The sequence below is a fragment of the Ochotona princeps genome, chromosome 10 (genome assembly GCF_030435755.1).
Source record: "Ochotona princeps isolate mOchPri1 chromosome 10, mOchPri1.hap1, whole genome shotgun sequence".
Taxonomy (NCBI): Eukaryota; Metazoa; Chordata; class Mammalia; order Lagomorpha; family Ochotonidae; genus Ochotona; species Ochotona princeps.
This window is the reverse complement of record NC_080841.1, coordinates 32270760-32295002: the sequence shown is the minus strand read 5'-3', so window position 1 is coordinate 32295002 and position 24243 is coordinate 32270760. Positions and strand designations below refer to the sequence as shown.

The 24243-nt window shown below is 47.9% G+C and overlaps 1 protein-coding gene across 2 annotated transcripts in view; it reads left to right on the top strand.

The window, feature by feature from the left end:
- The window catches only part of PARP1 (poly(ADP-ribose) polymerase 1), a 42504-nt gene extending 19035 nt beyond the window's left edge, over nt 1-23469 (top strand). The window contains exons 7-23 of one of the 2 annotated variants that reach the window (XM_058669262.1): nt 157-333; nt 2474-2621; nt 4143-4283; nt 6293-6539; nt 6794-6855; nt 7095-7227; nt 9092-9287; nt 11523-11651; nt 13383-13466; nt 14868-14990; nt 15997-16125; nt 19849-19947; nt 20428-20580; nt 21519-21646; nt 22263-22324; nt 22877-22991; nt 23338-23469. In XM_058669262.1, coding sequence (XP_058525245.1) covers nt 157-333; nt 2474-2621; nt 4143-4283; nt 6293-6539; nt 6794-6855; nt 7095-7227; nt 9092-9287; nt 11523-11651; nt 13383-13466; nt 14868-14990; nt 15997-16125; nt 19849-19947; nt 20428-20580; nt 21519-21646; nt 22263-22324; nt 22877-22991; nt 23338-23419 — 2208 coding nt within the window. In that variant the 3' untranslated portion in view covers nt 23420-23469. Of the gene's footprint in view, nt 1-156; nt 334-2473; nt 2622-4142; nt 4284-6292; nt 6540-6786; nt 6856-7094; nt 7228-9091; nt 9288-11522; nt 11652-13382; nt 13467-14867; nt 14991-15996; nt 16126-19848; nt 19948-20427; nt 20581-21518; nt 21647-22262; nt 22325-22876; nt 22992-23337 lie in introns of both variants that reach the window. The other variant, XM_058669261.1, reaches the window with a different exon arrangement.
- The last annotated feature ends 774 nt before the right edge of the window (nt 23470-24243 follow it).

Below are 24243 nucleotides of genomic sequence, written 5' to 3'. Positions count from 1 at the left end.
CATCTCAGAGGGAAACACTCCATTGCAATCCAGCTGCAGGGGGGCAAGTTCAAGAGCCCCAGTTAAGCCTGTGTGTTTCAGTGAATGAGATCCATGCAAAGTGCAGTGGCTTCCTCTGGAACACCTTTCCTCTGACCATTCCTCCTCTGGCTTCAGATCCTGGACCGCGTAGCTGATGGCATGCTGTTCGGTGCCCTCCTTCCCTGTGAGGAATGCTCGGGTCAGCTGGTCTTCAAGAGTGATGCTTATTACTGCACTGGGGACGTCACTGCCTGGACCAAGTGTATGTTTAAGACACAGACACCCAACCGGAAGGACTGGGTGACCCCGAAGGTAAGGGATCTGTTGGCTGGCCTTCTCACAACTGCCAGGTCTTGTTGCCAAGGCTGCAGTGCAGTGTTGCAGAGACTTTATCACAGAACATAAAGTTTTATGGGTTCCATATGTTTCCAGACTGAACAAATACAAAGCCCAAGTGCCTCTCAAGTGGTGGAGTCAAGGTTTGTTCAACTGCTTCCAAAGGCCGTGAATTATTTTGATTTATTGAGGCTCATTGTATGCTGGGCACTAAGGGACATATGGTCAACAAACATGATAATTCCTGCTTTTAAGATAAGCTTTTCCTTAAGAGCATCTTGTTGCATTGGTGCTAGAGGGAGGGTCAGGACCAGAGTTCACACATCACCCAGGACTCTCTGTTCGAGGGGACCTACATGTAGAGTTCACCTGGTGTGGAAACCACAACTGGAGAACTGTTTATGAAACTGCACCAGTAGAGCCAAGGCTGCTGGACAAACCTCGAATCCTCTACCTTGAGATTTGCAGGAACTGGGGCGAGCCTGCCTGGGGCAAGGATATAATCACACCCCCTGCCACCTGTTCTGCTGGAAGGAGTGAGCCTGGGAGCTGTTGTGACCAGTCCCCTCACACTAGAGTGAATCTGACCTTGTCACTGTCCCCCCTTCATTCAATGTGGGAGAGACCATTATGTGGTACTTGAACACCTTTCACTATCTTGGAAGGAGAAAAGATGCTCGCAAGCAGTGCCAACTATTCGGTTGTTCATGTGCCAACTGTAGTATGTCTGCAGATGTTTGTAAAGAATACATGTACATCCAGGATCCTGTCCAGCCCAGCCTGTGCTGGGACTGGCCCCAGTGCTAACAGTCGAGGTCTGTCTGTGAACTGACTCTGGACTTCCGCAGCCTCTTCCTTTAGCCGACGCTTTTTCCTGCCCATTGCTCACACAACCTACTACCTACTTCTTTCACTCACAGCCACAGGCAGCTCCCTGGGGTTTCCTGAGAACGACTGGCTTGTGAGTGCTCTCCCCCCTCCCCTCCCCAGAAATCCAACTGTTCCATCACCTTCACTCACTTCCAGTTTAGAACTCGGCTCCTACATTTAACTTTGTCTTCATATATCTAGCTCACTCCATACTGAGCCTCCACCTCAAGCACAGAAACCGTGTTCTTAGCCTCCCTGTGGTAGGTGGCATAGATTAGGTGCTCAGTATGTGTTGGACATCCTGTGTTGTTAGGCCCTTATCCAGCTGCTGTTGACTGGATTTGGTATCACCAGGAAGGGTCCATTTATAGATTAAATGAGCAGAGGAACTGTGGTTGTTTCCAGAGCCTCATGCATGTGGCATTTTTGATCGCCCATCAAGAGAAAGACACTTTGTAAATCTGGAATGGAGGATGAGCTGTGCTGGAATTAAGTCTGTTGGGCTCTCTGCATTCTTTTTCCCTTCTAAGAAAGGAAAGATGTTACCCTGACCTGGTAGTAATGGTGTATGTAGTCCTGGGGCTCTTTGAGTCACAGAGTGGGCATGCAAGGCCCCAGAGAAACCTGTTAATTCTTGAGAATGATTGAAGAATGGGGTGGAGGGCAAACATTTGGAGCCGCAGTTAAGTCGCTGCTTAGGACACTCGCATCCTATATCAGTGCCTGGGTTTGAATTTCTTACTCTGTACACCCTGGGAACACTATGTAGTGCCCAAAGTGCTTGGGTCCCTACTGTTCACTCAGGAGCCCAACACTGAATTTTCAGTGCTTAGTTATGGCTTGGCCTGGCTTCAGCTGTGGCAGGCAATTGGAGAATGAGATACAAAGGAGCAAATGAATTAAATAAAAGAATGGAGACAGGGAGGTGGTAGTAGGCCACAGCACTGGTTCCCTGGGCGGATCTGATTATTGTTCATTTTTCTCAGAGGAAAAGATTCTTCTCTTAAAACAACTACAAAGCCAGTTTGATTGTACAATGAAAGTCCTAGACATAAGTACCATAGTGACAGTAATGCCATCTTTCTTCCTAGAGGCGTCTCGTTTTCCTGTTTTGCATTGTTCTCTATTGTAAGAAGGAAGAAAAAAGAGATTCTTTCTTTAGCACAAGCCAGATCCCCTTTCACATGTTAGGTGGTTATGACATGGAGGAACTAGTTTATTAAAAAGAAAATCTTGAATTCTTCAGGAATTTCGGGAAATCACCTACCTCAAGAAACTGAAGCTAAAAAGGCAGGACCGTGTATTCCCCCCTGAGACCAGTGCCACGGCAGCGGCAGCACCCCCACCTGCCACAGTCTCGGCCCCCGCTGCTATGAATTCCTCTGCTCCAGCAGGTATGGTTCCAGGGCCTTGGGGCCCTGCCCTTGGAGCCTCTCAGCAGGACTCCTTTGTCCTGATTCTCCTAGCACCTGGAATTCAGGTCTCCTGGGGTCTCTGCATGTTCTCAGGGAAGCTCCACCTGCATGGGGTGACACGCGTGGAGGACAGAGCTAGGAGATGGGGGGAAGTGGGCATTAGGAGCAGATGACTCTTATTCTGGGCAGCCAGGCAAGGGTGTCATTAGACAAACTAGGATGGCCCCCATCCCTGGGAAAGGTAGTCGGGGTGTCCTACTTGGCTGCCCACTGAGCCTTGTTCCGGCTCTACTGCTCTGCCCTTGCCAGTTATGCATGGTGAGAGGCTTCCATCTCTGTTTTATCTGGAGACAGAAGTCCCTGGCTAGGGCCAGGGAGAAAGCATAGCAAGCACAGATCAGTGTGAATTTACAGGCAGAAGAGACCCACTCCATACCCCTTCACGCAGTGACATGGCGTGATCTAAAGTCAAAGCCGTGGCCTGGTGAATGCTGGGCAAGTTCTGTCCTGAGCGTAAACCCCTTAGAGCCCTTCTTCCTGTCCACCAGAGCGGACCCGTGGTCGTGGCAGAGCACATGCAGGGCTTGTCTCCAGTCCAGAGTGCTGCTTGCAGTATGGGCCCAGGTGTGTGTGCCTCCTCCCCAGATTTCCTCTCACATGCAGAATGCAACTGGGTCACACTGGTTTTGTCCTCTGGAGACTTGGCAAGTTTCTCCTTAAGTGGGCAGACACAGACTTCTCCTGCCACTCCTCTGGCTCTGGAAAAACCCGCAGCACTGCCCTGTTCAGAGCAGGCGAAAGGGGCACCCCGGCCTAGGCATCCTAACCAGGGCTGTACTAAACACTGTGAATAGGAGGCTGCTGCTGTTTGCCTGGATCCAGTCGGTTCGGTGCAGCTGAATTGGCCAAGAATGACTGGCATGCACTCGTTTAGGTTTTTTAATAGATTTTTTTTTTTTTTTTTAAGATTTACTTTTATTTTTATTACAAAGTCAGACACACTGAGAGGAGGAGAGATAGAGAGGAAGTGGAGCTGCCGGGACCAGAACCAGCGGCCACATGGGATCAAGGCGAGGACCTTAGCCACCAGGCCACACCGCCGAGCCCATTTAATAGATTTTTTAAGTATGAACTGCAGATTGCTTTTAGGCAGAAAGTAGGAGCATGCGACTTATACTCTGGCTGCAGTCCTCAGTCCCCTTGGTCCAGTTGCAGCCTTCCTTGTCTGTATGGGAGCAGACCCAGGGTGCTACCCCATTTATAGAGCAGTCTCTCCTGGTCAGGCCTTGCCTGGTCCTTCTATGTGTAGTTCTTGGGCAGTATGGGCTGTCCTGTGCTCTACTTCTCCACTGGCCCTTTGCATGTGTTTCCTTCAAGTTTTTCCTCCAGAAGCTGGGTGCCAGGGTCACGGGACTCTGACTCTGTCCTGGCCTGTTCCCAGTCACTGCTAGGTTTTCCTGCTCCTCCTCCACACTTCATAAGTCTCCTCTCTCATCCCAGATAAGCCACTGTCCAACATGAAGATCCTGACCTTGGGGAAGCTATCCCGGAACAAGGACGAGGTGAAGGCCACCGTCGAGAAACTCGGAGGGAAAGTGACAGGGACTGCCAGCAAGGCCTCCTTGTGCATCAGCACACAAAGTGAGTCTTGACTTCCTTGTCAGATGTAGCCGTCGTGTGGCCGTCATGTCTTGTGGCCGTGAAGGAGTTTGTTGAGCAAGGATGGCCCCTTGTGAAGTGAAGCCAGTGCTTGTCCTGTGGGCTGCTGCTCTGTGGCATGTCATCCCAGATATGTCATGTGTGTTCAGAGCGAGAATTGGTAGCTCACTGTTTGGGAAATGCAGTCTCTGTGTGGATGTGCTGCACTTGCAGCATGGTCCAGGCCCAGAGCAGTTGTGGATAGCATTCACACTGGGGTTCCACATTGGGGGACAGGTGCCCTGAGGCATTGAACCCTCAAGAAATGGCAAGAGGGCCCAGCGCAGTATCCTAGTAGCTAAAGTCTTCGCCTAACGCATGCCAGCATCCCATATGGGCTCCGGTTCATGTCCCGGCTGCCCCACTTCCCATCCAGCTCCCTGCTTGTGCCCCGGAAAGGCAGCAAAGGACAGTATATCTGACTTTCTAAGAAAAATAAATAAATTTTGCCTAGCACGACAGCATAGCAGTTAAAGTCCTTGTCTTGAACGTGCCAGGATCCCAAATGGGTGCAGGTTCTAATCCTGGTGGCCTCGCTTCCCATCCAGTTCTTGCTTATTGCCCAGAAAAGCAACAAAGGACAGCCCAAAGGTTTGGGACCCTGCATGCATGTGGAAGACCTGGAGGAAGCTCATGGCTCCTGGCTTCGGATTGGCTCAATTCCAGCCGTTTCAGCCGCTTGGGAAGTGAACCATCAGATGGAAGATCTTCCTTTCTGTCTCTCCTCCTCTTAGTATATCTGCCTTTCTAATAAAAATAAATTAAAAATATATATATATTTTTAAAAAATCAATCAATCAAATATTTCAAAGGGGGGCCCGGCAGAGTAGTCTAGCGTCTAAATGTGTTGGGATCCCATATGGGCACCAGTTCTAATCCCGGCAGCCGTGCTTCCCATCCAGAACCCTGCTTATGGCCTGGGAAAGCAGTCAAGGACGGCCCAGTGCTTTGGGATCCTGCACCCGCGTGGGAGACCTGGAGGACGTTCCTGGTCCCTGGCTTCGGATCGGCACAGCACCAGCCATTGTGCTCACTTGGGGGGTGAATCATCGGAAGGAAGATCTTCCTCTCTATCTCTCCTCTCCTGTATATCTGACTTTGTAATAAAAATAAATCTTTTTAAAAAATAAGAAAAATCAATCAGTGTTTGAAAAAGAAAGAAATAGCAAGAGCATCATGAGTGTTAGATGTAGAAGGGAAAGAGCAGTGGATCGTGAGGGCTTGCAGATCCCTAGGAATTTTAGTTGTTGTTTAAGCTTTATTTGAGTTAGCAGAGAGAGGGGAGAGAGATTGTCCATCTGCTGGCTCACACCTAGAATGGTCAAAGTTGGGTTTTTCTGAAGCCAGGAGCCTCCTCCAGGTCTTTCACATGGGTGGCAGGGGCCTGAGGACCCAGGTCATCTTCCACAGTTTTCTGAGACACATCAGTAAGGAGCTGGATCAGAACAGCCAGGACCCAAACTTGTACCCATAAGGGATGACTCAGCTTTACCTGCTGTACCACGGCAGTGGCTTTGGCCCGGGTTGTTCACTCTGTAATTTGGGTTTTTTTGTTTGTTTTTTTTTAAAGATTTATTTATTTTTATTGGAAAGGCAGATATACAGAGAGGAGGAGAGACAGAGAGGAAGATCTTCCATCCGATGATTCACTCCCCAAGTGAGCACAATGGCTGGTGCTGTGCTGATCCGAAGCCAGGAGCCAGGAGCTTTTCTGGGTCTCCCACACGGGTGCAGGGTCCCAAGGCTTTGGGCCGTCCTCAACTGCTTTCCCAGGCCACAAGCAGGGAGCTGGATGGGAATGGAGCTGCTGAGATCAGAACCGGCGCCCATATGAGAACCTGGCACATGCAAGGCGAGGACTTTAACTACTACATTATCGCGCCGGGCCCTGTAGTTTGGTTTTAAACATACTGAGCATTTGTACATGCCACTGTCCCTTCTTATTTGAACAGAGGAAGTAGAAAAGATGAATAAGAAGATGGAGGAAGTCAAGGAAGCCAACGTCCGTGTGGTGTCAGAGGATTTCCTCCAGGATATCTCCAGCTCCACCAAGAGCCTGCAGGAGTTGCTTTCTGTGCACATCTTGTCCACCTGGGGGGCGGAGGTGAAGACAGAGCCCGTGGAAGCAGCAGTCCCAAAAGCAAAGTCAGGCGCTGTGGCTTCCAAGAAGAGCAAGGGACCAGCCAAGGAGGAAGGTAAGGGCCTCCACTACAGGAATCTGTAACCCTGCCCTACTTTGCTCTGCCGTGGCTCCCACCCCAGGCCTGGTGGATCGGCCTGTGTAGAGCTTCCGTGTGTTGCTGGACGCATTTGCTCGAATCAGTTCTCACTGGGCATGGGACAGCAGGTCCCTTGGGGGTGGGAGGCAGTGCATACATTCCTTGCTATAAAACCACTCGTTAGTTCTATCTGTAGAACTGTTTGCATTTCTCTGTCCCATTCCAAGGTAACAACAAATCTGAAAAGAGGATGAAATTAACTCTCAAAGGAGGAGCTGCCGTAGATCCCGATTCTGGTAAGCAGGCAGGAATGTGAGCAGAGGGCTCTGTGTGCCTGCCGCACACCAAGGGGGTGAGCGGGGGAGATCACACTCTTGCCCCCAGACCCAAGCATCCCTGCATCTGTTGAGGAATCTCTCGGAGGTGGTGTCGGTGTGTCCAAGTAGGTCCACCCACCCCTCGCCCTGGGAGCACTGGCCACTCCTCTGGAGCGAGAGGACAAGAGAACATTGGAAGGGTCTTCCCTTGGGGACAGGTCTGGAACACTCTGCACACGTCTTGGAGAAAGGCGGGAAGGTGTTCAGTGCTACCCTTGGCCTGGTGGATATCGTTAAGGGAACCAACTCCTATTACAAGCTGCAGCTGCTGGAGGATGACAAGGAAAGCAGGTGAGCTCTGGGACCCAGAAGGTCTGGCAGGTGTGGGCCTGTCCTACAGCTGGACTGTTAAGTACTAGGCCTTCAGCCTTGGGAGAACCAGATTCGCTCCCATGATCTGGAAAGGGGCAGAAATGTAGCCTGCAGCTTTCCGTGTGAGAAGAAAGATGTTCCTTCCACAGTAGCGTTGCTGTCCTTGACCCCGGTCGTCAAATTGGTGTCCCGCTTGCTGTCCCTGGTCTCCTTTGGAAGTTTAAACATACATTTTAAAAGTCAAGAATATCAAGTTTGTTAAGTATGAAGACTTTAGTGTTTCTACAAATTTTAGCTTCTAAAGAGGTTAAGGCAGGGGTGGATTTTCAAATTTGGAGGGGGGCACTGATTGGCTTTTGTTAATTGGATGCTTTTGGGCATGGTGGTCCCTGTCCAGTGACTTCAGCCAGGAGAAAACAGGACCGGTGAGTAAGTGGAAGATTTGGGCAGGGACACTAACTAAATTCTAGCAGTGACAGAGGACAGATGCTCTTTTCTATATATGTAAATGCTTTTTTAACATTTATTTTTATTGGAAAGTCAGATATACAGAGAAGAGGAGAGACAGAGAGGAAGATCTTCCATCTGATGATTCACTCCCCAATTGACTGCAATGGGTGGAGCGAAGCTGATCTGAAGCCAGGAGCCCAGAGCCTCCTCGGGGTCTCCTATGTGGGTACAGGGAGCTGAGGCCGCTGAGCTTAGGACCGTCACCCATATGGGGTCCCAGTACATTCAAAGCAAGGACTTTAGCTGCTAGGCTACCGCACTTTAGAGATTCTCTGGCTTTTTTTTTTTTTTTTTTTTTTTTTTTTTTTTTGTCTCCTAATTTTTATTTGCTTGTTGAAGAGTGAAGGAGGGCATTCATTTCCCAAATGCCCACAATAGCCAGGAAGTCCAGAGCTGGGATCCAGGAACACTGCCCAGGTTTCTTTCTCTGGGAACCCCTCTGCTTGAGCCATCACTGATGCCTCCATTAGCAGGAAACTGGAGTTGAGAGCCAGAGTCAGTGTATAACCCAAGCATCCCACAGTCATGGTGTGGGACACAGGTGTCTCAACCAGCAGCTTAGCTATGGATTTTATAGTCAGAGGGTACTACAGGCTATTAGGGGCAGCATCAGGGTGGTTCTTTCTAAACATGTCTACAGAAAAAAGCCCGCAGAAAAAGAATTCATACACTCCCAAGCAGTAGTGCAGAAGACCCACAAAAAGTCCCAATTTTAGCTTTAAAATGCATGCAAATCTTGTATATGGATTTATTGTATGTATCTTGTAATAAAATCATTTTGCAAAAGAAAAATGCGCAGTAAGTAGCTAAAGCTAAGCAGCACGGCACTCCAGGTAATGTGTGTGCCATTGGCTGAAATGGAAAACAAAAATGATGACCTGGGCCTCTGCTAGACCTGCCATGGCTCTCATCTCTGCCTTTCATCACGTCTTAGCCTCTGGGCTGAGTCAGAAGATCTATGCTACTGCTAGAGTGCATCTTCAGTTACTGTCGCTATTGTCACTAAATACATGACCTCCAAATGTACTTGCTGTGTTTTTCTGAGAGAAATAAGAGGATCTTAATGTGAAGATGATCAGAGTCCATTATTCCACTCTTCAAGCCTACTTGCAAAGACAAATGTTAATCCTGTTCTTGGGAATTTTGTATAGTTCCTTTAGCCATATGATGTCATTCTTTAATTATCTTAAACTTAACAGCTGTCCATTCTTTTTATCAGTCACCATCTTTTGGAAGTGTTTAAAGCAATTCCTCCACTAGCAAAATGGTGGGAAAGAGACACTTATCGTAAAACGTGACCAGCTGTTGTCCCACTTCTCCCCTGCCCCCACAGGTACTGGATATTCAGGTCCTGGGGCCGCGTGGGCACCGTGATTGGCAGTAACAAGCTGGAGCAGATGCCATCCAAGGAGGATGCCATTGAGCACTTTATGAAGTTATATGAGGAAAAGACCGGAAATGCCTGGCACTCCAAGAACTTCACAAAGTATCCCAAGAAGTTCTACCCTCTGGAAATTGACTACGGCCAGGTAATCACTTATACCACCCACACCCTTCTGATGAAAGGAAGAAACAAGTTGTTTAAACTACATACCATGGATCAGCTGGCATCACTGGTGAATACTACCAAACATTTATATGAGATTTAATGCCAGTTCTCTCTTTAAGTAGAAGAACCTTTCTCAATTCAAAAGGCATCACAGAGCAAGATCATATGAATGTAAAGTCCTCAACACCAAGCTAACTCAATCTATTGGCATGTAAGGATTCATGCCCCATGCCCAAGTGAAATTCATCCCAGGAATGCAGGGTTGGTTCAACATTTAAAAATGTTAGTGCACTATGTGAATGAGGGGAGAAACAGTATGATTATATCAGTGGATACAAAAAGGCATACCATGAAGTATGAGGTAGAGCCTAGGTAAGAACAAGAGTAACACTTTTGAGAGACTGTCAAAGGACAGTGTGTGAGTTGTCCCTAAAATGACGGGTTGATCTGTAAATTCTGCATGAGGCTTTCCTTCATCCTGGGTCGTGTGACCCTGGAGTATCATTAAGATAAAACTGTAGTTCTGGACTCTAATATTTGTAGCTGCAGTTTGGTAGTCTTTATATAGACAAGTACATAGCATATGTGGTTATTTCTTAAATTTTTGTATAGGTTTGGTTTTGGGTTTTGGCAGCATACTTTACTTTTTTAGAAAATAAGAGTATTTTAGATTGAGAAATACTATTTATTTTATGAAAAGAGGTTTGTAGGTTGGTATAGTTTTTAATTCACAATGTTTGGGGCCTGGCAGTTCTCAAAGGGGGGAATTCTTGGGTACTTTACGTAATATTGAAGTTGAGACCTTGGACTTGGAGGTAGATGGATTTGACTCCAAATATAAAAACCTCCCAGAATTAACTGCCGTTGAAGCCCTAGTATATGTCATCTTTGGTCTTTGGTATCCTGCCCTCTCTATTGTGTATAGCCACACACCTTTGCCCTAAGGTAGCTGGAGCAACACTGACCAGAAGAAATGGGATGTAAGCTACATAGACAGTGGTAGTGTTTTCAGTAGCTGCATTTTAAAAAGCAGAAAGAAACTGCTGGATTAAGTAAGTTACTCATAGTCCACAAATTGAATCTGTGATCAAAACCAACAAAAATTATTAATAAGGAAATTTTCTTTCTGTGCGAGATCTTTGCAGTCTGGGGTGTATTGTTTGCATTGACGGCCTATTTCAGAATTTATTAGCACAATCCCTCCCGCTTTGATACACTTGGAATATTTTCAAGCATTTGCTAGACTGATGACATGTGTACCTCTGTGATTACTGCCACTAAAAGTAGAGTTCATGGCTCATGAGGTACGTGCACTCAAATTGGGCTGCTCAGCACCTGGATTGTTCACCCTCTAGTGGAGTTACTCTAAGAGAACAAAAGTACCTGTAAGACTCAGAATTACATTAGGCACTCTGAAGGTGACCCCAGCGGCCGAAAGCAGGAACACAGTGCAGAACTGTTTGATGTGATTGGACCCAACAGATTGTTCAAAGCTCTGTCACAGTAACCTTCCCCCTGCACAACTAACACCTTATTAGTTGCTAGGCACACTGTGATGGACAGAGCAAGGTCCCTGCCCTCACAGGGTTCAATTCTGACAATGAGAAGAGATTAAGGAGGTTTCTGAACAGTGTATTGTTGACATTGCCTGAGATTCCAGATGTCAGGGTAAAGCTGAGGTCATGTGATCTCAGGGAGCCAGCCTGCGGCAGGGGAAACCAAGTTTGTACCTGGATAGACTCCAATTGTGAATGTGGCTGGCAGCAAATGGAACTGATGGCCCGGTCCATAGTAAGTGTACATACACATGTACACTTTAGGATTATAACTGCCTTGGGGGTGGAAGTACAAGAGAAAGGAAAAAGGAATTGACCATCTTGGGACCCAGTCACTCAAGGTTCACCTCCACAATTACCTAAGATGACTTCCAAGTTGGGTAGCAGGGCAGCTGGTCTGGTCAACCCATGCACTTGCTGTGTGGCAAGGAAATTGGTGCAGCCAAGAGAGCTTGTGGATGCCCAGGAATTGTCTGGTCCTTGGGCAAAGTCATTCCCTCACGCCTTTTGTGACCAACACTGAGCGTTTTTGCTGGTGGCACTCCATCCTGTATGTCCCAGCTGTCTACAGCCACACCTGTGCACCATCACTGCCACTTTGCATTGCTTGTTGGATCGGCATTCTTCCTAATCTTTGTATTTGTTTTTCTCCTCTGAAGGATGAGGAGGCGGTTAAGAAGCTGACAGTCAGCCCTGGTACCAAATCCAAGCTCCCCAAGCCTGTTCAGGAGCTCATTAAGATGATCTTCGATGTAGAGAGTATGAAGAAAGCGATGGTGGAGTATGAGGTTAGTGATTAGGTTATCTGGGCACTCCCTGGAGGCTGAATCAATGCGGAGCATCCTGGCAGTTCTCATTTCCTGGTTTCTAACTCAGAAGCAGAAATCATCAGATGCCAACTTCTAGTTCCTATCCTTCATTCTTTGGGTCTGTGATTGCCAAGGCCTCTGGTACTTGCTCTCTTGTCAGGGGTCATTTGACTTGCTCAAAAATGTGGTGTTATGGAGTGTGTTCCCTTGGTTCCCTTCTTGTTGCTGATAGGATGGGTGGGTGAATAGCCAACGATCGTGGTAGCAGGAAGTTCAAGATTTAGCCCACTTATGGAAAATTCTACAGTCTACTCTGTAATGTGTCAGCAAGAGGACATCAGCACTTGCTGCATGGGATATAATTCATAGTATGGCTTTGTATGTTTTTTATTTAAAAGACAGAGTAACAGATTTCCCATCCATTGTTTCATATCCCAAATGAAACCAGAAGTCCTGGACTCCATCTGGGTCTCTCATGTTGGTGGCAGAGACCCAAGTACTTGATTCATCACATGCTGCCTTCCAAGGTGTCCATTAACAGGAAACTGTACTCAGAAGCAGACCCAGAACTTAACCCAGGCACTCTGATTTGGGAGTCAGACTTCCCAGTGTCTTAACCACTGTCCCAAACACCAACCTAATGTTAGAAGAAAAGTTGGGAGCAGAATGGGGTAGCCTTTTGGGTTGACTCATCAGGAAAGGAGAGCACTGATTGAACAGAAGTTCAAAAGCCTGTCTTTAAAGATTTATTTTTTTATTTTTATTGGAAAGTCAGATATACAGAGAGGAGGAAAGACAGTGAGAAAGATCTTCCATCCGATGATTCACTCCCCAAGTGAGCCGCAACGGCCAATGCTATGCCGATCCGAAACCAGGATCCAGGAACTTCTTCCAGGTCTCCCACACAGGTGCAGAGTCCCAAGGCTTTGGGCTGTCCTCAACTGCTTTCCCAGGCCACAAGCAGGGAGCTGGATGGAAAGTGGAGCTACCGGGATTAGAACCGGCGCCCATATGGGATCCCGGGGCTTTCAAGGCGAGGACTTTAGCCGCTAAACCACGCCGCTGGGCCCAATTTTCACTTTTTAAAATCTGTACTGCTTGTATTCTGGCTGGAAACCTGTCTGAGAGATGGTTCCCTTGCCTTTGGCCCTGGGACCTCAGGAAGGGCACCTGGTAGGGCACTAAAATTTAGACCACACTGGACAAGTGGGATGCTGGACTCTGTATGGTGTAAACTTTTAATTAGGGAATCTCAACGGAACTTGAGCTGTGGTTATGCATCAAGGTGAAGGAATTCATGATGGGGGAAGGGTTTGGGGTGAAGGGGGGGGAATCCCAGTACCTATGAAATTGTGTCATGTAATGCAATGTAATTAATGAATAAATGAATATTAAAAAAAAAAAATTTAGACCACAACCAGTGTTCTCTTCTTTTCACCTTGAAGTTGGATGGGAATTTTGTCTTATTGCAGAAGTGCTGGACTGTGTGAGCAGTGGGTTGGGGTAGTCGTAGTTGGCTGATGTCGGCCATAAATTGAGCAAGACTTTCCCACGGGCTCCCAGTACCCTGGTTGGAGGTGGGCTGTTTATTGTGGACCTAGGGTGTGGGGTTTCCTTGGGAATTCCTGGCAACCTTCTGACTGCTTCCCACAGCTGCTGGGGGAGGATGGGGGAACACCCAGACACACCTGCACCTGCTTGTCTCCACAGATTGACCTTCAGAAAATGCCTTTGGGGAAGCTAAGCAAAAGGCAGATCCAGGCCGCGTATGCCATCCTCAGTGAGGTCCAGCAGGTGAGCAGGGCTGCCCCAGGGGCTCTCCCGGTCACCTCCCTTGGCTAGCATCTCACCTCGGCATGGCCTATGTTCATGAAATAAATGTACCAGACTGCAGTCTATAAGGGTTCAGATTCTTTTTTACCTTATTGGATATGAAAAGTGCCTACTGCTCCAAAAACTAACAAATGGTTTTCATTACAGGTTTGTCATGAACTCCCTATCAACTTGATGAACAGTGTGGTGCTGCTCTTGGAGATACTTTGCTTTTGTGTGTCCTTAGAAGAGTTTATTTTTGCAGTTACTACGAAGTCGTCAAATAGGAAACAATTTGTCTTAGTTTCTTTCATTCATACGTCTAATTACTTATTTTCTTCTTCTTGAAAAGGCAGAGCAGTCCAGAGCTGTTTGTTTCCCACGTAGGTGGCAGGAATGCATTGTCAGGAAGCTGGGTCAGAAATGGAGTAGTTGAGACTCAAACCAGCACTCCAGCATGGGGTGCAGGTGTTCCCTAAGCCAATTTACTCCACTGCGCCACAGCTCAGGTTACACTCACTGAGCATGTACCACGGTCCTGCCCCCAGAGTTCACTCTACCTCCTAGAGGGACTGGAGACTCCACCTCCATTTGAGGATGGGATGCACACTCCACTCAAGAGAAGAGACCCCGAAACGGCCATTAAATGCCAAGTTTTCTGTCCAAGCACTTTTTCCTGGTCCAGAATCCCAGGTGGAAGGGCAGAGTAGCATCCTTCCCCACGTCCCAAGCCAGCTGTGGCAAAAGGAGTTTTACCACTTGACAAAGTCCACACCTTGATGATATCTGGATCTAAGAGTGCCAGGTCGTTGCCTCGGGACCTTCCATGGACTCCAGGGCTACCTCCATATCAACAGTATCCAGGGTCTAGCTCTTCCATCTCTTTATACACTTAATGCACACCCTCTGCACACAGAGCACTGAACAGCACTGTGGCACTCCCCTGTGTCTGGCCACCTAAACCTGCTTCAGGCACAGTGAAAGCAAACTCCCCACTTCAAAGATGAGATTGATGGATAGCATGACTTTGATTGTACTTCGTTGCAACCCCTCCCCATAAATTTTTATTATAAAAACTTTTCAGACGTGCAACAAATTGGAAGGGCTTTTCAGCAAAACCTATAAGCCCACCTCCTAGATTTTACAATTGACCTTTTCCCTGGAAGGGGAGAAGGGCTTCACATAACAGCATAGTTCATTGTTCAAAGGGAATTTCTATGAGAAACCCAGCTTGTGAACCCCCTGCTACTAGGACGCACAGGTCCTGCTCCTGCATGCTGTGGCTCAGTCCTGCTGCAGGTGACCTGGGAGAGGAGAAAGGCCAGCCAGGTGCGGGGCTCAGAGCTGCTCTCAGCCCTGGCTCATTCCTCCCCACTCCTCCAGGCCGTGTCCCTGGGCAGCAGTGACTCTCAGATCCTGGATCTCTCCAATCGCTTCTACACTCTGATCCCCCACGACTTCGGGATGAAGAAGCCCCCACTCCTGAACAACACGGACAGCGTGCAGGTAGCGCCGCATTCTCTTGGGGCTGTCCACCTCAGGGTTCCAAGGGCCATGCCCACACTGTGAAATGAGGTTTCTGCTCCCATTGGTGGAGACAGAGCTGGGCAGCACTGATTCCCTTTCCTGCCCTTGCTGTGCCCAGTCAGGCCAAGAGACAGAGCTATTGGGCAGGAAGCTTCTCGCCCTGCCTGCTTTTAGGGGAACCAGGAAAGGTCCTGACTGAAGAGTGGGATGTGGGGTTGGTCCCCACTGCCATTGGTGCAAGTGAGAGAAGAGTTTGCTGTCACCTCCCAGGGCAGTGAGACCTCCTTAGCATCCCAGGAATTCTGAGTATCCACTGTCCCTGACTCTGGGAAATGTTGGTTCCCCCACCCCCAACTGTGCTGGATTCTGTCTGTATGTTGGTCTACTTTTTAATTTTTTCACAGACAGATCTTACATTCACTGACTTACCTCCCAGGTACCCGCAAAAGCCAAAACTGACCCAGGCCAAGTTTCCCATGTGAATGGCAGGAATCAATGTACTTAAACCATCCCAGCTGGCTTCCAAGGTCTGCATTAGCAGGGAGCTAGACTCAGACCCTGTCCCAGTGGCAGCTAGGCTAACTGTACCCCATCCCCCTTATTTTCAAACTGGTAAACAGGAAACATAAAATTGCACAGATGTTTGTATTTTATTTCTTTGAGAAAGAGCTGAGTTAGATTTATTTCTTTAAAAAGCAGAGTGTCACACACAGATCTTCAGTCCACTGGTTCAGACACTAAATGCCTGCAACAACCCAAGCTGAGCAAGGTCTCCCATGTGGGCAGGGATCCAATTACCTTAGCTGTCACTTGTTGCCTCCTTGAGACATGTTAGCAGGAATCTGGAGTCAGGAGTGGAGCACTCTGCTATGGGATGTGGGCCCCTTCAGTGGCATCTTCACCACTATGCAAGATGCCCAACCCAACTTACAGATTTCTTAGGCCAGACCGGGTTGGTGTTAACTCGCTTATTTTCCTTCTGCAGGCCAAGGTGGAAATGCTGGACAACCTCCTGGACATTGAGGTGGCCTACAGTCTGCTCAGGGGTGGGTCTGATGATAGCAGCAAGGACCCCATTGATGTCAACTATGAGAAACTCAAAACAGACATTAAGGTAATGAGCCCTTCTGCAAGTGTCTTCACTGAGAGCAGTGGTCTAGAGCTCAAAGGTGTTGCAAGCTGCCAGCTGTTGCTGCTGGTGGTCCTTAATCTGCCAGCTTCTCGGCTGTTAATGATGGGACAGAACTGAAGACAGGCTTCCATGCTGGGGGCTTCAGCATGGTGTAGAGCAGGGCTGGGAAATGTCTCGCCCACAGGCCATATGAGGCCTGCACTGTCATTTGGTCTGACCCTGCCAAGGCAACCACAGGCAGGACTGGAAATTCAGAGTATCTATTATAACAGCCTTATTTTTTTTTTTTTTTTTTTTAAAGATTTATTTTATTTTTATTACAAAGTCAGATATACTGAGAGGAGGAGAGACAGAGAGGAAGTGGAACTGCCAGGATTAGAACCAGCGGCCATATGGGATCAAGGCAAGGACCTTAGCCACTAGGCCACACTGCCGAGCCCAACAGCCTTATTTTTAAGTTGAGTATTTCCTGTGGTGTACTAACAATGTTATAAATATCCAGATGACCCTTAGCAAAGAAGAAGTTCCCTACCCCAGTGTACAGATGGATTTTTGAGGAATTTTACCAAAAGTTCCTTTCCTTTGGTAGAGAGGGAACTCTGATTTTGGAGACTGTTGGAAAGCCCAAGGGCAGCTATAATGCAGGGGTTGGGCTCCCCAGGGCCCTGAACTTTGAACGAGGACTTGGAAGTACAAGCAACACACGTGACCTCTGTATGCCACCCTCAGCTTTCTACAGTAGAGCTTTCAGCACTTCCCCCACAGTGGTTCTTGATGGCTATATTGAGAGTCTGGGGATGTGGCTCTGCACTCAGAAATCCTGACAGCTGAGTGCACATTTGCTGCATTCAATAACTTTTTTTTTTAAGATTTTTTTTTTATTATTATTGCGAAGTCAGATTTATAGAGAAGAAGAAACAGAAAGATCTTACATCTGCTGGGTCACTCCCCAAGTGGCCACAATGGCCAGTACTGAGCCAATCTAAAGCCAGAAGCCTCCTCCAGGTTTCCCACACTGTTGCAGGGTGCCAAGGCTTTGGCCCGTACTCTACTGCTTTCCCAGGCCACAGGCAGGGAACTAGTTGAAAAGGAAGTGGAGCAGCTGGGACATGATCCGGCACCCATGTGGGATCCCAGCACTTGCAAGATGAGGATTTAGTCATTGAGCCATCACACCAGGCCGTATTTGTTTTGTTTTCATTTTTTAAGAGAAGTGCACAGATTGGCCAACCACTGGTCCACTTCCCAAATGCCCACAACAGCTAAGCTGAGCTAGGCCAGAACCAGGATCCAGGAACCCAACTGTTTGTGCCACCACCTAATGATTTCCATATTGCGAATTAACAAGAAGCTGGAATGAGGTGCAGAGCCAGCTTCAAACCTGGCCATCTGATAATGTGGGTCTCAGGCATCCCAGTAAATGACTTAGCCACGTGACCAGACACTGCTGTCCATCATGTCCTGATAATGTGGGTTTCAGGCATCCCTATGAATGGCTTAGCCATGTGACCAGACATCACTGTCTATCATGTCAAACTCATGGGCAAGCTGGAGCTCCTTATTCCCGAGACTTGTTTACTGACACTGAGCCCGTGCTTCTGGCTGTCCTGATTTCCCACAACGAGGAAATTTATTTTTTTTTATTGATTACATTGCATTATGTGACAGTTTTATAGGCACTGGGATTCCCCCCACCCCTCCCCAAACCCTCCCCCCATGGTGGATTCCTCCACCTTGTTGCATTACCACAGTTCAAGTTCAGTTGAGATACTTTCATTGCAAGCATATACCAAGCATAGAGTCCAGCATCTTTTTTTTTTTTTTTTTGATTAAGAAAACAATTTTATTTACAATAGGATTAAAGGGAATAAAATATTTTGTAATATATTTAATTTAAAAGCAATACAAATCTAATATAAAAATATACTCTGAAAACTACAAGGAAATTAAAGACATAAATGCCTGATAAGCCATCCTGTGTCTGTGGATGATAAATTTAATTACAGCAACACACTCCTTATCTTTAGAGTTAACACAACCTTCATGAAAATCTCAGCTTGGCTTCTTAACATACTGCCAAGAGTATCCTAAAACCCAAATGTGAAATAACCTAAAAAATCTTTAACAACAACAACACTGGAGGAATCATAGTTCTTTATTTAAGAACTAGGCTGTAGTAATACAGTATGGTGTCGGCACAAGCACCAAAATACCAATCCATGGAATAGAATTTCGAGTCAACACACAAACCAATTGATTTTTGACAGGGTACTGAGACAATTCAATGAGGAAATTTCAAAAAATGCCCTAGGGTTTGGCAGAGAGAAGGAAAGAGAAAAAGATCTTCCATCAGCTGGTTCACTCCTCAAATGGTCACAATGGCTGGAGCTGAGTCGATCTGAAGCCAGGAGCCAGGAACAACCTCTGGGTCTCCCATGCGGGTGCAGGGTCCCAAGGCCCTGAGCTGTCCTTGTCTGCTTTCCCAGGCCACAGGCAGGGAGGCGGATGGGAAGTGGCAGCTGGTCTATTTCTTATCCCGCTCCCTGCTGATGGCCTAGGAAAGCAGCGGAAAATAAAGGGAGCCACAGATAAAGCTCCTGGCTCAACCATGGCCATGCGGGAGTGAAGCAGCAAATGGAAAATCAGTCCTGCTCTAACCTGGAAGCCAGGGAGGGAGTGACAGCTGCATATTCACACGCAGAAGAATGAAGCAGGGTCCCCTTCCAAGAGCATACACAAAAACTGAGAGTCCAGCATCTTATTGTCCAGATAAGTTCAACGGCTTCTTGGGGAGACCATCTCTTGTCTGAAGGTAGAGCCGGCAGAGTATCATCCCAATCAATTAAAAGCCCCAACATAACATCAGCAACGATTTATAACATTATGGAGTTAATTGACATAGTATTGAGTAACCAATATGTTAAAAAAAAAATGCAAGTTCTTAACCACATCCAGTGACTTCTTCATTGACATTTCAATTTTAGTTTATATACAACTGGGTTCTATACACCTTAAAATGGCTATAGATTACTATTCAGCTGTCTAGTGTCTATTTTCATTATAGTATTTAGCATTTTATAGCATTGAAGCATAATTTTGCTGAACCTGGCTTACAACAAGGAATTTTTTTTTTTTAAAGATTTATTTTATTTTATTACAAAGTCAGATATACAGAGAGGAGAGACAGAGAAGAAGATCTTCTATCCGATGATTCACTCCCCAAGTGAGCCGCAACAGGCCGGTGCTGCGCCGATCCGAAGCCAGGATCCAGGAACCTCTTCCAGGTCTCCCACACGGGTGCAGGGTCCCAAAGCTTTGGGCCGTCCTCGACTGCTTTCCCAGGCCACAAGCAGGGAGCTGGATGGGAAGTGGAGCTGCCGGGATTAGAACCTGCGCCCATATGGGATCCCGGGGCATTCAAGGCGAGGACTTTAGCCACTAGGCCACACTGCTGGGCCCACAACAAGGAATTTTTAACACAGAAGAAACAACCCTGAAATCCTCTACAACTCAAGTAGAAGGAGTGGATGTGTTGGGAAAGTGGGTATGCCCAGTGGATAGGCCTGGAACTTGGGCTGGCCCTGGGCCTCTGCTATGGCATGTGTTACTAGTCTGAGCATCCACTGAGCCCGTGGACAGGCGTCTTGCCTCCCTGGTGCTCTTCTGTCATCACCATTCCTTTCATCTCGGGATGCTGTGTTGTAGGTGGTTGACAAAGACTCTGAAGAAGCTGAGGTCATCAGGAAATATGTGAAGAACACTCATGCAACAACGCACAATGCATATGACTTGGAAGTTGTTGACGTAAGAAATCCCCCTTCTTCCCCACCCCATTTCACCTCCTGCCAGCTAGTCCTGCCCACTTCTCCATCCTGGGCAAGGAGAGAAATGAGCGGCTTACTTTGCCAAATCACCAGAGGAAGTGATTCATTTGCCTGTTGAATGAGAAAATTAGTAGTCTTAGAGTTTGGGGGTGGCTTTTTATTTTTGAAAGGATATGTCCTATCCCTAAGCCTGGTTTTAGAATCAGAGTGAAGTTCTGAGAGGTCCACCATAGGGTTGCTTGGGTGAGCAAGCATCTGCACAGGAGTGCCATGGCCAGATGCTACTGGGCAGGCCCTGGACAGGTCTCAGTTCTTCTTGGCCTACCTAGCATCTTCTATCCTGCAAACGACCTTCAGGTTTCTAGCTACAGGGAGACTGGTCACGCCTCGAATCCTGTTGAATCTTTGCATTAGCCAGAGTAATGCCTGACTTCTGTTTCCCCTTAAATGCCTTGAGCAGATCTTTAAGATAGAGCGTGAAGGAGAGAGCCAACGCTATAAGCCCTTTAAGCAGCTTCATAACCGACAATTACTGTGGCATGGGTCCAGGACCACCAACTTTGCTGGGATCCTGTCCCAAGGTCTGCGGATAGCCCCGCCCGAAGCGCCTGTGGTATGTGCCTGTCTGGCCTGGGGATGGGTGGGGTTGGGTAGGGGAGCGTACCTGTCTCCATAAGGAGCATTATGGATCCTTTAGGGAGAGCACTCCAGGCCCCCATGAACAAGGAGCCAGTTTAAAGATGCCTGAGGCCAAAGCCCCCAGGTAATACCTGCACCTTCCCCCTCCAGACCTGAGCCCTGTTGATAGTGTTGCTGCAGAATTCTCAGACATGGTTGCTGTGTCAGAAGTGTCCAGACCAGGGCCTGCTGTGAAAGCTCATGGAGTGTGTTAGTGTGCATGCTGCAGACTGGAGCCATAGGCCAGCCTGTGTTCAGACCTGTCTCTGCCACTGGCTGGCAGGGCAGCCTCCGAGAGATGGGTTTCCGCCTCTTCCTCACTCACAAGCGGTATTCCATAAGGAAAGCCTCGCCCATGCTTGAGGGAGTGTCAGTCACCTGCTGGTTGTAGAGGAGGCCAGCTGGACAGGGCCCTAGAGTGCCACTACCAACCTCTCAGAGTTGTAAACAATGAAGAGGGAAAAGCTTTCACAGCACTTGCCAGTACTATGCACTTGTATGTAACTGGGCAGATGGCCTAGGCACTCTCAGTCCCATTTTTCACATAGAGAAGGGAATTGGCAAAATGGTCAGACTTCCTTGGGTGTTCACATGGCACTGATCTAACCACACATTGACTCATTCAGTCTCCATGGCAGCCCTATGAGGCGATTTTCCTCAGCTGAGAGGAAAGGAAAGTGGGTCAAGAGGGTTAGTAACTCTTAACAATTCCTGGGCCTCAGGCTCCTGGCCTATCTGTAAGCTCAGACTTCCTGTGGGTACAGGGGAGGACTACAGCACTTAGCCAGAGGCTTGGCTCCCATAGGCATGGTGTGAATCACTTCCTGACTTCCTGGGAAAAGGTTTTCAGCTGTCTCTTTTCCAACCCTCCAGACAGGCTACATGTTCGGGAAAGGTATCTATTTTGCTGACATGGTCTCCAAGAGCGCCAACTACTGTCACACGTCTCAGGGAGACCCCATAGGCTTAATCCTGTTGGGAGAAGTTGCCCTTGGAAACATGTGAGTAACCTGGTTCTGAAGCTGGGGCCAATTAATGGGGGAGGGACACTGCCTTGGAGTCCCTGCCAGTTAGAACTCTTGGCTTGTAAGGAAAGAAACCAGTTAAGGTTAAGGTCAAGGAAGGTGCAGGGAAGGGAGCACGGACTCACTTCAGGAGCTGCTGCTGACTGCCCTTTCTGTGGCTGAGAAGAGGGGTGTGGGATAGCACAGAAGCTGCCCTGTGACCTTGCAGCAGCCCTGTCCTAGCCAGATTTTCTGAAACTAATTTACATGGAACTGGACTTGCAAACCTAGTTAGTTCCACATTCCCCGCAGAGAATACCTAATACCTGATTAAGCGAACGTGGTCCTATCAGCTACCCCCCAAAAAATAAGGGCATCTCCTGGGCCCAAGGTCCAGGGATCACAGGCTAGCAGAAATCTGCAATGCAGCTGCCCATAGTCCCATTCCGGGCCTGTCCTTGGAATGGCCCCATATCGGTGATGGTGGGACAGAAGCTCTACAAAAGGAAGCACCCCCTTAGCTCCCAGCAGTGGATGGAGTGGGTTCTGTGGGCACTTAGCTCAGCTGGCCCATCCTTTGGAAAACTGTTCTGAGCCCATCTCTCTTGAATAGGTATGAACTGAAGCATGCTTCACATATCAGCAAGTTACCCAAGGGCAAACACAGCGTCAAAGGTAACACGGCTTGGCTCCCTGTGCAACCCAGGAACGGGCTTTCTTTCCACAGAGGCCATGTTCTGGCTAGCTACCAAAGCAGTTGGAGGCTCCTGTTGTAAAGGCACGTCCATTCTGTGTGGCTGCAGCTGGGCTCCCCAGTGGCATGGAAGCCAGCTGCTTCCTTGACCCACTGTTCACTTCGTTGTCTAAACAGCAGCAAAAGGGCTCTCCTGGGGCATAATGTGCTAGAATACCCTGCTGTTACTGGAGATGGCCAGCACATGAGAAGTTAGGGCCTTCAGCTGCCTGCTTAAAATGACAGCTTTAGAATTCTCTGCAGCAGAAGTGTGGCCCCCACAGCAGAAGGCTGCTGCTTGTGGGAAAACCTGTGAAGATTGATGCCCAGAAGTCCTGAGCTATATAGCTCACAGTTTTATACCCAAGGGATAGAGTGCAGGAGTTACATGTTTAAAGTGAACACAGAGACCCAATGTAAAACCATTCCCCTTTTCCTGGAACATTGTCAATGTCCTTTGTCACCATTCATACAGCTCGCACTTGTTTTTGCAGGTCTGGGAAAGACCACCCCCGACCCTTCGGCTAGTATTACTCTGGATGGTGTGGAAGTTCCCTTGGGGACTGGCATTTCCTCTGGTGTCAACGACACTTGTCTGCTTTATAACGAGTATCCTTTCAAGCATGTGCCCTGGGTGGATGCACAGATGCACCAGGATGCCCTGGGGTGGCCTTGGTCACACTCACATCCAGTGTGTCTCAGAGCAACCAGGTTCCTTGCATGGTCCCCTCTACCAACCCTGGAGCACAGCAATAAGTCAGTCTGACTCCCTGAGGCCTGGTTCACAGGGTACCAGGATTCCCTTGCCCCAGAGGGCTCGCTGACCTTAACCACCACCACCACGCCTCCCTGGGCCACACCCCAGGGCTCTGGGCACCCTGCTGTCCCTGGGGAAGGGGGCGCCACCATTCACTGCAAAGTGCAACCATGGGTTCCTTAACATTTCTTCCTCCAGGTACATCGTCTATGATATTGCTCAGGTAAATCTGAAGTATCTGCTGAAGTTGAAATTCAATTTCAAGACATCCCTGTGGTGAACAGTGATACAGGGCCCAGCTGCCCATTGTGGCTCTGCTGTGGCTTCACCTGCTGATCTACCTGTGCGAGATCTCCCTAAATGGCTTTCATTTGAACACGGTCAGGTGGTTCCCAACTTCTCACATCCCTTGTTTTGCATCGTGTTTGGGGGCTTCCTCTCTGCCAAACACAGCCCCGGTATCTGGAGCTGATTGGAGGAGGACGTCAGGGAGAAGTTCCGTTTGCTCTGTTTTGTTTGCGTAGTGTAGCCCCATGGAAAGAACCGAGCCACAGTAGAGCAGCTGCCTTACAGGTCTCTAGGGAGAGAGAAAAGCAGGCTTCCTTCCACCTTTTTCTAAGTGTTCCTCTTTAGTTTTGATTCTGAGAAAATGTTAAACCTTTATTTTGAGCTAAAAATAAAAACTAATTTCATACTATTTAGATTTCTTTTTTATCTTGTTTCTTTCCCCCCTTTTTAGTTTCTGGGGAGGATTTGTTTGGGTTTTGGCTTTTGGTGATGGGTCTGGAGAGACCAAATGGAGGAACATTATAACAAATTCTTATTCTTAGAAACAAACAGCCCTTTCCTTTTCTAGAAATACTTGAACTTGAAAGCTCTCAGGATAAAGAATGTAGTAAATTGAAAGTTGCATTTTAAGTTCTAGATTCCTATGAGCAATCTTAATCTTGTCTTCCAAATGAAAATGACCCATAACACCACCATAGTCACCTATGAGCTAATAGTCATTCTCGATTAAAATGTAAATAACTCCTGTATTTGTGTGTTGTGTCTGTGGTCTCATTCTCGCTATGGACGCGGCTCAGTCTTCACAGTGCAGGATCC